This window comes from Drosophila yakuba, chromosome 2R (genome assembly GCF_016746365.2).
Source record: "Drosophila yakuba strain Tai18E2 chromosome 2R, Prin_Dyak_Tai18E2_2.1, whole genome shotgun sequence".
Lineage (NCBI taxonomy): Eukaryota > Metazoa > Arthropoda > Insecta > Diptera > Drosophilidae > Drosophila > Drosophila yakuba.
In genome coordinates, this window is record NC_052528.2 from 14688979 (window position 1) to 14705949 (window position 16971).

Here is a 16971-nt window from a genome sequence, read left to right on the forward strand (position 1 = left end):
TTGCACGCAGTTGGCGGTTGGAAAACAGAGAAAAGTTGAAAATGCAAAGCAATCTAAATAAAATGTCAGTCCCGCTAGTGCCGGCAGGTGGCGCCACCAGCGGGGGAGTGCGATGGAAAGACAAACGGAAAGGGACAACATGTGAGCCACAACATTAGAGCAACAACAAACAATAGATATGTGTATGTGTGTGTATAGTTCGGCCCAGACTTCAAAGTATTACCCAATGTGAAGTTTTGTTTGGCCCAAAATGGGGGGAGAGGTGCAGGAAAAGTGGGGGAACATCGCCGTGCCAAGCGGTAATTGTTATGTAAATGAGTTTTACAATTTTTGCCAGCCAAAAAAGGTCACCAGATGAAGGGAGACACTGCGGCTTAGGCCTGGTCGACAAATTTCAGCCAAGTCAGTCAGCAGTTTTCTGCCGGCCGATGAGGACGAATAAAAGTTTTGTTTAGCTTTTGTTTCTGCTGCTGCTGCTGTTGCTGCTGCTTTCGTCTCTCGTTGCATATATACATTGTACATCGGCAGCAACGAAATACCCCACCTTTGTGTGAAAGCCAAGCTCTTTATAAAATTGCAAATCAGTTTTTAAGTCAACGATAACTTGTTGTTGTTGGTCTTCAGCTGAAAGTGCTTGGCTTGTCTTGTCTTCACCTCAACCATTTTCAACCATTTTTTGTTTGTGGGGTACTGGAAACATAGCAATGACTAGGACTCAATTTTTAGATGAATTATGGTCCAGCAGATACGTTGGAAACTTAATAGCCGTTTAGCAAAGTTAAGGAGAATGGAATTTCAATTTTGTCCTTTTTCTATCCCAAGTGCACTGGAAGAGAGAAATGACTTATTTCACGTTTCACCATAGTATCCTAGCAAAAGAGTTGTGACCTTTTGGCGTTGTGTACTTGAGCGCCAAATGAAAGAAGTCCCAACATTGACGTGGAATTTCATCTAGAAAATATGCATCTTGATGGGCGCCAGTGCTCAATTAGCAATTGATTAAATTATTTATTTGAAAGGCGGCACACTTGAAGGTCATAACTAATATTGGAATTTCCCAGGACGACGCCACCCACCGAATGTCCTCTATTTCAGCAATATTTGTGTTAGCCCATTTCCTTAAGTGCAACGTCAGCTTGGCATTTCGCAACTTTTGTTGCTGCTTCCTGAAGGGAAATATAAATATGCCAGGCCATGGCGAAAGACAAACAACGAGACACACACTCACACACACACACACACACATCATCTGTAGCTAGACACTCGTATAGGGGGCAGAGTCACGCACACACACACACACACACCCGCTCACACCCACATACACAGGCACTCCACCCACACAGTGCAAAGGCTCACGCACACATGTGGTGAGCATGCAGATGTGACAGAGTGGGACTTGAATTTTTAATGCAAGGCAACAACCATTCTCAGCGGCATATTTACATTCCGGCTCAATGTCAATTGTGTTTATAAATTAATTTGCAAAAAGACAAATGTACACATGGCATTGGAGCACAGGCAATGGCGAACGGGCTGTTTGCCTGTTTGCCTGTTGCCAAACAAGCACGCCCATTGTTTAGAGGCCATTACGACCAGGGTTCCCTGGGCCTCTGTTTGACTGCCAGTGTCAGCTCATGTGGAGCACCTCCAGCTCCATCTCCATCTCCGCTGCTGTTGCTGCTGCTGCTCCTGCTCCGGCTTCTGAATCTCCACAGGTTACTGGCTTCTGTTGCTGACCCCCCGACGCATTGTTGTCGCTCCTTCCCACTCCCCATCGTTCTTTCTCTGCAGGATGCCTTGTTAGGGGATCCATTGCCATACCTTCGGTGCCCGTGCCCGTGCCCATTTCCGTACCCATGGCCAAACCGAACCGTGAACCCAACGAATCCCCCAGTCGTACCTCAGCTGGCGTGACAGGTTGTTGTCGTCGTTAGATGTTAGACGCATGCTTTTGTTTCTATTCGGTGTCACTTTACCCCGGGAATGGGTCATCACACTGAAAGAAATCCTGCTATCGTATTATTCCATTAAACCGCCATAGGTTTATTTAGTTTATTTAGACGTTACATTTTATGCAAATACTTCAACTTAGAAACAAGGTACAGCATTCCACACGTAACTCAGTTACTTTTCTGTCATATCACTCATACGACACGTATGCCCAGTATTATTTATAGACTTACTATTGTCATCTTGAATAATGAATAAATGCATATGTTTATACTTATTATGATGGTCTACTCCAGGTACATTTCACGCGTTCGTAACTGCAGTGCACGTTCACGTTTTAACAGCTGTTTAAACGAAAAGTTTTATAAGTACAAAATAAAAGATAAGAGAGAAGAAGGCATGAAAAATTTATAATGAATATTACCTTTAGCTTAATTTTCTCGGTGCATACGCAGAGGTACGGGAATGAGCAGATGCCAGTTGTCGTAAATATTTGCGCACAAAAGTCGGCAATGATTTGATGCACACGCACACAGGCAGCTGCTAAGCTGAAACTAGCTACTAGCAGCCCACACAGTTTCATTTCGAAAAAAACCAAAAAAAAACAAGACAGCCTAACCCGCCGGTGGGTGGAGGGGGTGGCGGCTAATTTGCGCAACAGAATGACAGGCTGGGTCGGTCGGACACAGTGGGACTTAGAACGCCTCCAGCATATCAAGGAGATAGGCCAAAGTCAAGAAGAAATACCACAAATCATGGATTAACAGATGGTTCGATTTCCTGTAGAATGGCACATCATGTGTTTATATATTTCTGTGATTATAAGAAATAATTCGGGTTATTATATTTGTTTGGATATAGTTTTCAGTTTTAAATATTCGCTGCTTTTCTTGCATAAAATTGTTTAACAAACAAGAGGACTTAAGTATTATATTTGATATATATATTTATAATCTGTGTGTCTCTTAGATACGCTCTAATAATGTGCAGAATATCAATGAGGCTGTCAAAGAAAGCTAATTGAATTTTTTGATTTAAAACACAGCAATTTACTGAATGCCTCGAAATTCCTTTTGAATTAGAACGTATTCTCAAAGCATTTTGGCATTATTAATCCATTCTATCAGCATAATAATGAGCCAGCGACATGCAGTGCCTCTCCACTGGCATCCATGCATGCCAAATGCTCATATGCGAATTTAGTCCTCAGTCTTTCATTGGGACAATACCCGAGGAGCAGAACTGCAGCAACGCACGCACTTCCGTGCGGCGTCTTCGGCAATTTGGCAATGCAAGTGAGCAAGGCCACCCACATTTCGGGCCATACCACCCCAAAACACCAACCCAAACCCAACTCAATCGACCCACTGAACCACCCAGCGCCCAACACCCCCCCTAGTTGCAGTGGTTCGTCTGACGCGCAGTTCGGCTTTTCCTCGGGCTTTTCCAGCTGTCGGCTTTTCTTTTGCCGCCGCCCGACGAACTTCGTTTTCGAATTCAAAGCAGCGGCAGTCGTCGTAGTGTTCAGTTCTGCTTTTCCAGCGGCATTATAGTCAGTTGTGCTTTGGCTGGCGGTCGCGAGAGTTCGAAGCTAACGCGATATTGCCTTTTCGCTATATTTGCCGCTATAAAACATCGAGTAACGTCGTTTGGATTCGGTTCGGTTTTGGTTTGATTCGCCAAAATAACGTAACGTAACGTAAACACTTTGTTTTGGCGGGGGGGCGGCTCTTTTGGCGCATTTTCCGTGAGTTATTAAAATGCGATAAAAGCCAGTGAATCGGTAATAAAGCGCTTATCTGGGCCCGCAATTACGGGGGCCCCGCAAAAAAAATAATGGGCGGGCGGATCGCGCGCTTTTTCGCTTTCAGTGCTGGCGACAAAGCAAAAATTCGAGAGAAAATATCAGCAGCAGCCGGCAGTTTTTTTTTCTTTCTTTTCCAATTACTTGCGGTCCCTGTGAAGTCAATTGTGAGCTGGCCCGCATCTGTTACAAATTTCTTAGCAGGCCGGGTAGTCATTTGGGAGTGGGAATGGCCCCACAGCTTCAACTCCAAGCAAATGTCACCGTGCCACATGACACCAAACACCACACCACACCAAACATCCGGCCATCAGCGCCTAAATGTATGCTTTAGTGCGTCCGTCTGTCTGTGTCTCTTTTAGTTAATAGTTGTCTACGTGTGCGGCATATTACCCACACACAGACATTAATATGTTAGCACACCCGGCCGCACATACGAACCTACACCTTTACGGCGTGTTTGTTTTTGCTTGGCTTTTTAGCTTCCGCTGGCGGGCTATCTTGAAAAACATTCAAAGTATCTTTCGGATGTGCCACTTGCTGTGCTTCGATGTGTGTGGCAGTGTGTGTGTGTGTGTCGGTGTGTGTCAGTGTTCTACTTTTGGGTGTTTATGGCATTTAAATCAATAATGTCGCATGACAGCGACTCACTCCCGCACTCCGCACTCCTCACTCCTTTCGGCCGCCTTCCGATTTTGCACTCCCGCTGCGAGTGCAATTTGTGCGGATTTGTTGCCTCCATCTTGCTGAAGTGCACCCGCCTACGTGGCATGGTATTAGAAAAAGGTGACTCGGAAATATAAGCCCACGAATTACCCCCATCTGCAGCCATACCCACACCCACACCCATTGGCCTGAATTCGCTTAATGAGCGCAGCTTGGCCGCAGATACTTTGCACACACTTATTTAACGCTCATACGCCCCGTTGGCCACCCTCATTTTCGGCTTTGACTCGCCAAGGGGCCAAGGGCAGGCGGCTTTTGTTTTTGCCAGGATCGCCCGCTGCAGCCCGGGATTTATGCTGTTTTCTGCTTAATCTTATTTAAAGGGGGCATTGAAAAGACGCTCTGGGCAAAAATTTTAATGAAGATGATAATGCCGCTGCAGCCAAAAACCAACCCAGTTCTCTGCTCTCTAGACGATTTTGTGGCACTTTAATTTACTATGCGTGTCCAAGTGTCCGGTTAAATTTACACAAAGCTGCCACAAACTCAATTTGCATAGCCACAATTGCCGGGCGTTGAAAGTGAGAAACGAGTGGCAGTAGCAAAACTTGGACTTGCAACATTTTAATCAAATGTGTAAAAACTATTTCCAGCACTAACATTCCACCTATGTACGTCTCCATCTACAAATGGCAGACATCACATCATCATGAGGGCCATCGGATGGCCTGGCCCACTGGAGGCCACGTCTCCTCCATGAATTTGTTAATTAAGCTTAATGTGCAATTAAAGCATCAAGGAATGCGAACCCAACTTGGGTCAGGTCCAAGCTGATTTAATTTGAATTTCGGTTAAGTTAGGAGTTAGATGGAGTTAGGAGGCGGCACAAATTGCGTTGAATGTCCTACACATGCGACGGAGCATTCGCTGTGAATGCTCTTTTTCGGGCACCGCATTATCTTAAGCTCATAAATTTAACCCATTTTTTGTTTGGCTCCCCGTACGTACATACACTTATAAGAAAAGCCCATCAGGTTCTGCTAAATTTCCCAGAAGGGTCGCAAGGCTCAAAGATGGAAAACTTTTAGATTACCTGCCGGGCGCACAAAAAAAACAGAAGCAGAAAAGAAAAAAGACAGCAGCTAAAATGGACCTAATCAAAGGTGCAAAGTTGGAGTCATTTGGTTGCTTCCTTTCTACAGCAATTAAGCATCTGGATAATATAAATTTAATGACTCAAAGAAACATAACACTGTTGTCCTTTCCAATTTTAAATATACGCTCTTAATATGATCGAGATTGAATTTGCCTTAAGTTAATAATTTCGGTGCTATAATTAAATCACCCTATCAATTGTTGAATGTATTTCTTGCCTAACCATTCACAAAATCACTTTGCTGACCACCAGATTTCGATTTAGCCCCCATTTGGCTTCCGTTCAGGCCATTTCTCCTTTTTGCAGCCGTAGGGCGATTCCATCTCCTGCTCCTGCTCCTGCTTCTGCACCCGATGGCCAGGACCATTTGCTCTTGGCACTTCACTAATCTGTCCATTGTGAGACATTGAAAGTGGGCGGCCTGGGAGGCCTAGCCACGCTCCATTGTCCCAACGCTTCTTCATAACTGCTTAGGTGGGTGGATGAGTGTGTGGGAGGCAGAAAGGCAGGAAGGCGTCGAATTTACGACCACAGTCAACACTCATGGTTAACTCATGGTCAATGAGCGGGTTCACGAACTTCCGAGCACAGGTTGTTTGAGAGGGCGGCGAAAAGCCAAGGGACAGGTTGGCGTTGCTGGAGCTTGGAGAGTGGTGGGGGAGGGGCAAGGACGTATTATACACCAGAGAGCATCCTTCACGATTACTTAATATTAATGACGCCAGGCTGTGTGGTCACTCGGTGGCCATTGGTCGTGGTCCCAGGTCTATTCTGCCCCTGTCCAGCTCCACTTACTCCGCACAACCTTCACTTTGTCGCTGGTTTTTTGCACAGCAAATAAAATCAGGTATTTGCCTTAATAGGGTATTGCATTTCAGATCAATTGTTGAATATCAAAAATTATGAAAAATATCTAAGTTAAATGAATTGCCATAACCATTTGCCATTAAAATTCACGAAGTACGTAATATCCTCTCTCAATACAACTTTTGTTATTATCGAGGTTGAGGTCATTTCTTTTTCTCGGTGTAGAATCTTGAGTACTGAGATCCTTGCGCTGATGTCGCAAATCTGACATCGGCCGCCGATGAAAAACTTTGCCGCTTTGGTCTTTTGTAATGAATGCCCTTTTATCTGTATTAGTTTCTGTGTGGTAGAATGGGAATTCGCCTTCCTTTCTTTTGGCCAAGGCCAAAATGAACGGTTTTTATCTTGGTTGGGGCCATTGTGTTCGACAGCCGCCACTGCTGGGAATATTTGCTTAAGCTGATTTAACTACATTAACTTGATTAAATAAGTATTAAACAGTCAAGGGAGAGAAGCAAACTGTTTGCTTACAGATGCGGGTATGCGGGCATTTGGCATTTGGCTCATCTCCACGACTTCCCACTCACTTTTTTATGGGTTCTATTGATTGATTTCGAATTACAATAAATGTTTCGCTCCCACTGCTACCAGTTGTTTTGCTCCGGGCATGAAAGAGTTCAGAGCTCGTTATTCAGCGTGTACGAGTATAGCACTTCAGTTACTTATTACATACTACTATTGCTGTTACTGAATAGCAAGTACGATGCAATTGAATGTTGCTTCTCATGGTAGTGCATTTGGATCCATTAAAGCAATCCAACTTTTAACCAAGCTAAGCCAAAACAGGATAGCTATCTAGCCATTACTCTTCGAAACCAACAATCCTCAATCTGCAATCCACAACCCCACACGATATTGGCCGCCAGCTGTTTGCTCTTGTGATAGAATGTGGCTCGATTGTTGTTCCAATGAAATCTGTTAGAACAACATTATTGCTGTGGATTCCTCAAGCGGCACGCACATTGCATAAATAGTTTGATTGCGACACGGATCGAGATTACCACCTTGTTTTATGGCCAAGTAATTAACATTCCCATGGCGCTAAGTGAAAGCCATTGGGCCAATTCAAGGTCAGGGAATGCAATTTGGGCCATTTTCGGTATTGGGTTCGTTATGGCTGGCGGATTCCCTCGATGGTTTGCTGCACAGTCTTGTTGTCACTGCATCTGCAGTGAACCCGAAAGATAGAGGAGCAGTGAAACAGAGGAAACGGGAAATGGAAAATGGAAAATTCTGCTTTTATAACTCTGTTAGCGCTCAGTGCTCAGGCCACTCACTCTCTAAGCCAGGGAAATGGAATGCGGAAAGCATAATTTAATGAAAAGTCATCAAAGCAATGCACCAGAGAGATTGGGATTTCAAACTTTTCGATTCCATTAAACAAACAGTGCGTCGGGCCACAGGAAGCCATTTAAATAAGTCAGCCATTAAATTCTGCTTAATTTATGCAAAGTGGAAAATCTGTTTTGCTCATAACGCTTCACGGGCGCCCGTTTGGCCATAAATATGGAGCATAAAATAAAAAAATTATAACATATTATTACGGGCTGGAAATTAATGCCATCATCGAGCCGCAAGCAAATTGGTTCCGAAGCCCATCTGAATAATTGCCTGTGAATCTGTCGCAGGACATCTGCACATGCCTGCCCTGCTGGCCAATTTGTAGTTGAGTGTCGGCCAGGATTTGGCCACTCCTTTCTTCTTGGCTGTCTGTCTCTCGGTCCCTCGGTTGCTAGTCTACGTCTGACAGCTCTGGAAATGAGCAAATTTTTGGGTCGTCATTCGAGTTAATAATAAACAGACACAAGCAGAACCACACACACACGCGTGCACGTCAAGGACATTTGAAGAGAACGGAACGGAACAGAAATAAACAAAGAAGAGGCACAAAAAAGAGACAGGGCAGGGAGTTGCTGGGAACCCACCAAATTGCGCTTCATTTATTTATAATAATTACAACTGTAAAAAGTTTTAAAAGTCATTTCAATGGCAGCCGGTGCCAGGGTCTCCAGCTCAAGTATGCGGCCTAATAGGTCTGCAGAATGGTAAATAAGGACGAAGAAGGCGGACCAACTATCCTGTCCAGTCCTGAATAATGAATTCCGTGAGAAATTGAACTATTATTTGTCGGAGCAAGTGGGGTCGAGAATCAGAGCATCCGAGTGAAGCACTGCCGCACTTTGTTGCCTGGTAAATTTAAATTTAATTCCCTGAATTATGGCCACAATTTACCATGGGCCCATTCCCACTTCCATTCCCATGCCAGCTGACCAGTTGGCTTGCATAATCTGCGCTTGAAAATGGGCGTAAATGTTATATGCCCTTTCGTCCAAGTGGCACTCGCGCCATCTCAGGTTATTATTTATTTATTCTTTTATTTAACACTGTTTGTTTATATTTTATGATTGTGTTAAATCAATTGCTGCGCGACAGAAGCGTGTAAATTTTATGCTTCAATTTGGCTTTTATTTATTTTGCTTTATTATTGTTTTTTATCATTTTTTTTTCGCTGTCATCAATGTTGGAGAATGGGATGGGCGGCGGGTGTGTGAAGGGCAGAAGCCGCGCAATTCAATAAAGCATTAAATTAGAATTAAATTTTACAAAAGCAAACGCAATTAAGTTGCCAAACAGTCGATAACGAGTGCATCGACATTGAACCGCCCTCGTCCTTTATTCCTTTCATTTTTTATTTCACTGCGCCCATCCTGACAGTCACTTAATTAACGCAAATTATTTGCAATGCCAATAAGCTGTCAGTATATATTAGGTTTTGAGGTTTCATTGCCAGACCCTTTTTCCAGCTAGTTTAAGTGCTGTGCCGATGCCGATTGAATGGGATTGCATATTTGTTGCGTTCAATGGGCCAAACTCTATCGATTGACAGCACAGAGAAGTAAAAAAGTAATTCCTTCCTCTTCGCATCGCATCGCACCCAATATGGAAGTTCTCAATTTGTGGGCCCTCAAAAGTATGCAACACTTTTCGAATGAGCGCAGGCAAGCGAAGGGAATCGTGCAGGAATTGCTTCATTGCAAAACACTTTATTGGATTTCCGGGCAGGAGCTCTTGAAATAGGATTCCCTTGGGAGAACTCACTGCAGTGGTTTTTAGAGAAGACCAAAGGCTGCAAAAGCTGCAAATTATTCAATTTACCAATGACTTAACGACTTTTGACAATATTCGGAAGTTACACATTCCATTTAATCACAGTTGATATTTTTGCATTTTTGAAACTTTTAAGTTATGTGATTGTTGGGCAAACAATTTGGCTTTACATTCTATAGAAATTCAGAGAGCTTACTTTTCAAATAAACAAAAAAACTGATTTAAAAGCGTTTAAGAATCGTTTAATAAAGTTTCAATAACTTTTATTCAGCATTCAGGCAAGTTAAATCACTTCCGAAACATTAATTGCATATGCAGCAATGTGCAGTTGTTTCGCATGTAATTATTCAGTTATTTTCAGATAATTTACATTCGATTCGCTTACATTTCGCGCACATTGCAGTGACCTTGAACTCACTCGCATTTCATTTTGAGAATTTTCCGTTCAGGTCAGAGGCTGCTCACGTGAAATTTGACCCAAAGGCAACCGCCACCTACTTCATGCCCCCCGGAAAAACAACCCCCCTTGGCCGGCAGTCCGTTGCTTTAATTACTCTTGCGGAAAATTGCTTCAACTCTCAACTTTGTTGAGTGTTAAGCATTTGGCACGAAACCAAAAAAATACAACGTGAAAAAGCCGACACGGACTTGGACTCGAACTCAAACTCCCCTATACCCCAACACCCCTATTCGCCCAATGAGGGTCAGTGGAATTACAACGCGTGTGGTCTGTGGACGGGCGATTTCTGCAAACGGTGTATGATGGTCGTTTACCAAGTTAAGGGCCGTCCAAGCAAAAAAGGACGAAGGCAACCCAAACCAAAGGAAACTAAAGCGTACCGTACTGTACCGCAACCGCAGCCGTCCGCCGGACATCAGCAGTACGTCAAAATACTTCCTCCGGAGTGGGAAGTGCGGGAAAGTGCGAAGAGAGATTCGCGTGAGCGACGACTTAAGCCCCTTAGCAGAGTTTTTGTTGGTCCGCAGAAGACCCTTGTGCCCACCGGTTTCCCCCCAGGTTCCTGACCGCTTACCCTGCGCACCCTGCTTCGCCACCATTCCTTGACATGAGTGTGGAAAACTTTTTGCCGAGGCAAAAGCCACTCGCAACTGAAACCACTTGGAACAAACCGTTTGCCATGGCCAAAGGATGCGGCGGAGCACGAGGAGCAGAAGGAGCTGGAGGAACTGGAAGGCGCTCGAGAGTGCCACTAATGTCTGCTCCAGTAACTAACACGAAAGTGAAGCTTGATTTTGGGCAAGCAAAGGCAAAGGATCCTTGCCGCATTCACCATATGTGTGTGGTTCAACTACGAGGAATATGTTTTTATCAGGGCTGCAGAAATGTCACAATTGCCACCGACAATTTGGTTGACAATCGAATTGCGGGTTTGCTTTGGTTCTGCGGTTTAAATGATTATTTTTGTAAACGAATCCACTGGCAATATCCATCTGTGGGGTCTCGTATCTGTCAAAATTGCAAATTGGCTCGTGGTTCACTGACGAAATGAATTGCATAGCTTATAGTACTTTAATGAATTGAAATTACGCTCCTAAGGATTTCTTTAGCCAGCTTGTATCCCTGGCGCTTTACATGTATACTTGTAAGCGAACACATTTACCTATAAGAATGTGAATTGCAGGTGTCCTTGTCAGCGCAGCTCATTCCTCTTCCATCGGTGCACACAAATTGGCAAAGTTGCGGACATTTTGGCCGCATAGGCAAAACTTTCGCCCTTCGCCAGTTGCTGGAATTAATTAAAATACAAAATGGCCACAAAGGCGATGGCGGCCAATCCAATTCAAATCCGTGACGGGATCACAGCCGGATGTGTGTGCTCTGTGGCAGGTTAGGGGGGCTCTGTGTTGCCATGCGTCTCTAAGGGCAGTTGCCACCCCTTCTAATCGCTTTGCGGCGGCTGGCACTTCCATCAAACACGCTTCCGCAGTGCATATCCTGTTTGTAATCGATTTGGAAATGTGCAGCGCAAGGACACTGGCCAGCCAAGTGTCCGGCGAGCGGCAGCGGAGGCAACGCAGGAAGAAAAGCAAGTTACGACGAAGAAAGTAGAGAGGCGAAAGTAAAGTAGAACAAAGAGGAAAAAATTAGCAATAAACGTAAGCGCACGCGATGTCCTGCCCCCAGGAGCCCAAACGCAAGCTCGCACTCCTTTGGAAAAAAAGTGGCTAAAATCAATAAAATGCTTGTTGCTCCGACACCAAAAGCAGCAGTGGCAGTGGCAGTGGCAGTGGCAGTGGCAGCAGCACAAAAAGTAGCAACACCCAGAGGCAACAACATTTGTACAATGGCAAACGACGTCGCGACTTTTTCCCCGACATCTTTCAATGTACAATTATATTGGTTGGCTTTTGCCACGCCCCCCGCAGCCCATCTGAAATGGAAAGGGTTACATCGTCGCTGTGCAACATAAATAGTTGCGTTTTTGCCTCCCCTCTAGGTGCACTGAAAGAAAATCTGAGCTTTATAGGTGGCTGTTTTATAGTATGTACAACAGCAAACCCCTTAGATTTTTGCTCTAAAAAACTAACTCCATTGAGCTTCCTTTAGAAACCAGAACGGGAGATCGGATAAATAATATTCTTCGTGGATTAACGATGGTTTGGCTGGCAGTTTGAAACTGATATTGCAACATATTATTCTCAGTGGTACACGTTTTGAGCTGCGTCAGCGAAAATGCCGGAAATTCCTGGGACTGGGACTGGGTGGAGAGTCCTTGGCTGCCGATTCCTCGACAGCTCCCGTTCCTGCCACAACTACTCCAGCCTTTCCTGCTTCCCCTGCCCCCTTCGTGCTTAGCCTCGTCAGCTCCATAAATGGCTGCAAAAATGTAAATAGAGATGGGTAGAATGGGGGTTTTCGGGGGTATAACGCCGAGCACATTGCTCGTTACATGCTGGAGATTCCTGGCTGCGAGCGAGTTATTATGACAAACTTTGTTAATTGGAAAATATTCCTCGAAAATGCTGGCTGGCTGGCTGACTGGATGGCTTGTTTGGCTGCTGCCACATTGAATTTACAGGATACATTCATCGCCTGTCCCGTGCTTTTTGGGTTTGGTTTTGGTTTCTGCGGTCTCAATGCATTCGACAAGTTTGAAGCTTCGCTTTTACTCTGCCGTTGCTGCCGCAAAGTTTGCTTTTTTGAGCAAATATTTGCGCAGATGGCATCGGTGGAAAGTAGATTAATTCATTACGCTGCCAGCAAGTTCGTTAAAACTATGGCCCAAAGATAAAGCAACTTCGGCTTTAAATAGTTGCCAAGTTTGGGGGCAGAGAGTGGGAGTTTTGACAAAACGCTTATGGCTAACTTTATGACAGCTGCAAATGGTTTTCCTTAAGGATCGGTTCACTGAAGTCAGTCATGGACGGTGGAAAGCTGACTGCCGGACATGTTTGATGACTCTCTCTTTACGGCTGGTGTTTTACATGTGATTTATAGCTGCGAAACGCGCTGTCTGGGGACATATGTACGCTGCTTCTTCATTTTATTTTTTGTACAATTTCGCCGTAATGTGTCTCCTTTTTATTTGCAACATTCTCGAGCATAATGCGACCCAGAAAAGGGGCAATAAATTGCATGGGGGTTGGGGCAGTGGTGGAAGTATCCATTGCAGTCTTCTTCTCTGCCCGATCATCTTGTGGGTTTCCAAATTGAAGCAGCACTCGCCAGCGCAATCCATTGCAGCACCATCATTATCATCATCATCCTCATCGTCATTGTCATCCTCATCGCCGTCATCAATTCGTCCCTGGACTTGATGATGGCGACCGAAGCCAATTGTACTCGGCGAGGCCAAAAGCAAAGAGCTCCATGGGAACGAGTGCTAGTCGATGAGTTGAGTTGAGTTGCCTGCAGTGAGCAAAAATATGCAACAGTACTGAGTTTCAGCATTTCTATGTATTCTTTACTCTTTAGCTGAATGTTTACATATGTTCATTTAGTTAACTATATTTGAAAATCAATGAGGATATTCGTCTATTGCCAAAAATGTGCTCAACTTGTATAAAACTTTTCCACATGCACTTTTAATATAATAAAGAAACATATAAGGAGACTTTTCTGTATGCACTTTCAATAAAATAAGGAATCAGATATTTAACTTGATATGGGTCAAATTGAAGTTCTATAAAAACAACTTTCAAAGGACCCCTCAGACATGTTGCCATACATTTGAGTTAGCTACTAGATCCTTGATTGTGTCCGGCAAGTTTATCCTCAGTGTGGGCGTGAAGTAGACACGATACTCGATAACAGACTGGGGACGTGTCCCTGGCCAATCCTCATGACGGCATTTTATTGTTTGCTGTCGGTCTTTAGACCGTCGAGTGGATATATGTATATACGAGGGGGTTATATATGCGTTTCTCCGTTCGAGAATAACAAGTACGTTTTGGGCTAGATCTGCTCCTATCCGGTTTACCATATTTTTTCCTGTCCTCGGCTTTGCCATATCCTTTATGTAATTGTGAGTGCCAGCGATTATGTACACGCAACTATGACTTTAACTGCCGCGTGTTTTTGTTGTTTCAGCAGTTGGTACTTGGAGTCCATCGAGCGCAGTTATTGTCACGGCTGTTTGGGGCGCTGCCCGTTGCCATTGACAACCCCGTAGGCGTTCGGTAAACACCCCATAACCAAATCCACCCACGCCCCCCACCATTCCGCCCCAAGAACCACATGGCTGCATACACTTGTGCACTCTCGCCCAACCTCCTCCTCCACCTCCATATCCACATCCACACAAAGTGTGCTTTCAATCAGGCACTGAATTGAAAATCCATTAACGAGTACAAGGCGGAGGCACTGGCGCCAGCTGGCACTGCCACTGGCACCCACTGTTTCCCCTGTTTCCACGATGGGCAGCGGGAAGTCGGTAGGGAGGAAAATGGTTGGAGGGTCCGCCAAACTCTCGTGCACTATATATTTTCTTGAACAATAAAAAAATAACACACAAATTTGGTGCCACTGTTCCTGCTTTGGTGCTGCAGTCAAGGATGCCATCGCAGGCCCGTGAATGGAATTGCAACTCACAAAAGACTGCACTTGGAAAAAACTCAGAATACTTTATATATGTATATATTACATTAGAATAGGTTTTTACTTTAATCCATAAACACTTGGGATTACTGAGACTTAAAGTATAGAGCATTTATTTAAAACACAGAGACTGCAATCCTTCGAACTGAAAATCATAACTCGTTAGTTTCTCCAAGTGCATTAAATAAGAACCGAAACGAATCATAAATTCAAATAAATCAAAGATAAATCGAAGCGAAAAATCAAAAGAGCGCGTCGAAAATGTTGACCTGCGTGTGTCGACCAGTCTCCGGCAATCTGCCCAAGATGCCGCCCGCATCGCTAATGCCCGCCCACCGGTCATCCTCATCCTCCACATCGTCCTCATCATCGACAGCCTCGCTGGCCTTTGTCAGCCCAACGCGAGGAGTGGTGGTGACCTCCGAGCCCAAGCTGAACGTAAGTATCATCCATGGAGCAAATCCAATCTGCGAAACAACAAAAGGCCGAAATTAGCTTAAGCATAACTTGATTTATGGCTGACCACGAACGTTGACAACTTTCAGTTTGACTTTTGAGTTTTGCTCACCATGTTGCCCATGGTGGGTTGGTGGGTTTTCACGGTAACGCCTCGGATTATAAATTGTGAAATTTCATTTCTCTCACTTGTGGGTGGTTGGGTGGTCTGTGGATGGTTGTGGACTGACACAGACTCACATCCAACTCAGACGCTTATCTCGCTAACGATCCGACATCCCAATCTCAATCCCAATCTGTTTGCCATCTTGTATGTTGCAGGTGCCCAGCAGGCTGACGTCAGCCGAACTGAGGGCGATGGCATTGAGACAGCAGCAGCAAATCGACAGCCAGCACCAGCTGCTGGCCACCAAGGAGCAGCGCCTGCGCTTCCTCAAGTCGCAGGAGGTGCGCAGCGCAGTGGCCAGCGCGGAGGGCGAGCGGCTCCGGCGGCTAAGGGAACGGGTGGAGGCACAGGAGTCCAAGCTGCGCCGCCTGCGAGCGCTGCGGGGTCAAGTGGATCTGCAGAAGACCTACAATGTCACACTGAGTGAGTACACTGGCAGAAAAATGCATTATCTGGGCTGCAGCGTAACACAAACCCCTTACTCTGAGACTTGTGGTACGCTGAAATCATTTTATTATTAGTATATTTAAAAGGTATAAAATAATACAGCAATACTGGCTCACAATCTGGTGCTTTTTTATTAAATGTATAGATATTTTATGCAACTTTTGTGCAGTGTGGGTAGGAAAATGGTGGATGAAGGCCGGTGGCGAAGTGCCACCAAGTGCATCTGCTTGGGATATCCCATCCGCTCCTAAGCTTCCCTCTCCAATTGAGTTAAGTGGAGAAGAGGGGTTCTTTGGGTGAATTAACATGTGTTAAAACCGTGTTGAGTGGTGGCCTGCCTTCATTCCGGAGGACCCCATCCCATCCGTATTCGCATTCGCATTCGCATCCACATGCCCAAGCCCAAGCTCAAGCCCGTCGCGTGTGTGAATTTAATTTATGTATGTGTGCCACTTTGTTGTCCTTTATGATTGCCTGTGGGCGGGAACAACGCCCTCTGAACATGGCTAAGATGATGTTGGCCCACACCGCACACTGGGGCACAATGGCGCACACATTTCCATACATTTCCATACAGGGGTATTATGTTAATGAGCTGGCGCCCTGTGTTGTGGCCGTAATTAGTTTGAACAGGCAACCCAAATCCGAAATCCTCGAAAGGGAAACACCGGCGACCAGCAGGCGGCCGGCGATTATAAAATAGTTAGTGGGCTTGGGAATGGATCGGGGATGGCATTGTTGATTAAGCTGAACACTCAAGAAAGCAGCACCTTCCTTAATCAGAAATCAAGTGCCCAGCCACAGATTGCTTCAGCCTGTTTCGTTGTGAAGTATAATTAAGATCTACTGGTGTGCCTTAATCATCGCATGAGATTAAACATTATCACCAGGGTAATAACCACAAGACCGTTCTGTTTTTTTTCCCGGTCTAAGGGTAAATGATATAAGATATTTAGAATAGGGTCAGGACACTTATTATACCAAGCAATTTCTAGCACAAAGTACTTTCAACCATTTGCAGGCAATGACTTGGACTCGATTCGAGCGCTGTTTAGCGAGAAGGAGAAGGAGCTCAGTTTGGCAGTGGCCAAGGTGGAGGCATTGACGCGGCAACTGGAGGAGCTGCGACGTGACCGACGATGTCCTGTGAATATCCTGGCAGCAGCTGGCAACGGAGTTGGTCAGCCGCTTCCTCCTCAGGCATCCCGCGAACTGGAGAAGCTGCGTCGCGAACTGATGGTGAGTGGACAGCACATCAGCGACTAATTGGGAACATTGTTTGCATAAGTATT

At 45.1% G+C, this 16971-nt stretch overlaps 1 protein-coding gene and 1 long non-coding RNA gene across 3 annotated transcripts in view; one reads left to right on the top strand and one right to left on the bottom strand.

The window, feature by feature from the left end:
- Positions 1 to 16971, top strand: part of LOC6530662 (apoptosis-stimulating of p53 protein 1) — a 33859-nt gene that overhangs the window by 12956 nt on the left and 3932 nt on the right. Inside the window, exons 1-4 of one of the 2 annotated variants that reach the window (XM_015197246.3) lie at positions 3461 to 3733; positions 14738 to 15048; positions 15388 to 15655; positions 16701 to 16918. In XM_015197246.3, the coding sequence (XP_015052732.1) occupies positions 14872 to 15048; positions 15388 to 15655; positions 16701 to 16918 (663 nt within the window). In that variant the 5' untranslated portion in view covers positions 3461 to 3733; positions 14738 to 14871. Of the gene's footprint in view, positions 1 to 3460; positions 3734 to 14737; positions 15049 to 15387; positions 15656 to 16700; positions 16919 to 16971 lie in introns of those variants that run through there. The other variant, XM_039372313.2, reaches the window with a different exon arrangement.
- LOC120321047 lies at positions 14634 to 15381 on the bottom strand. Its single transcript, XR_005560598.1, has 2 exons — positions 15141 to 15381; positions 14634 to 15077 (listed from the first exon to the last, which is right to left on the bottom strand). It is a non-coding gene; the product is annotated as an uncharacterized LOC120321047 (long non-coding RNA).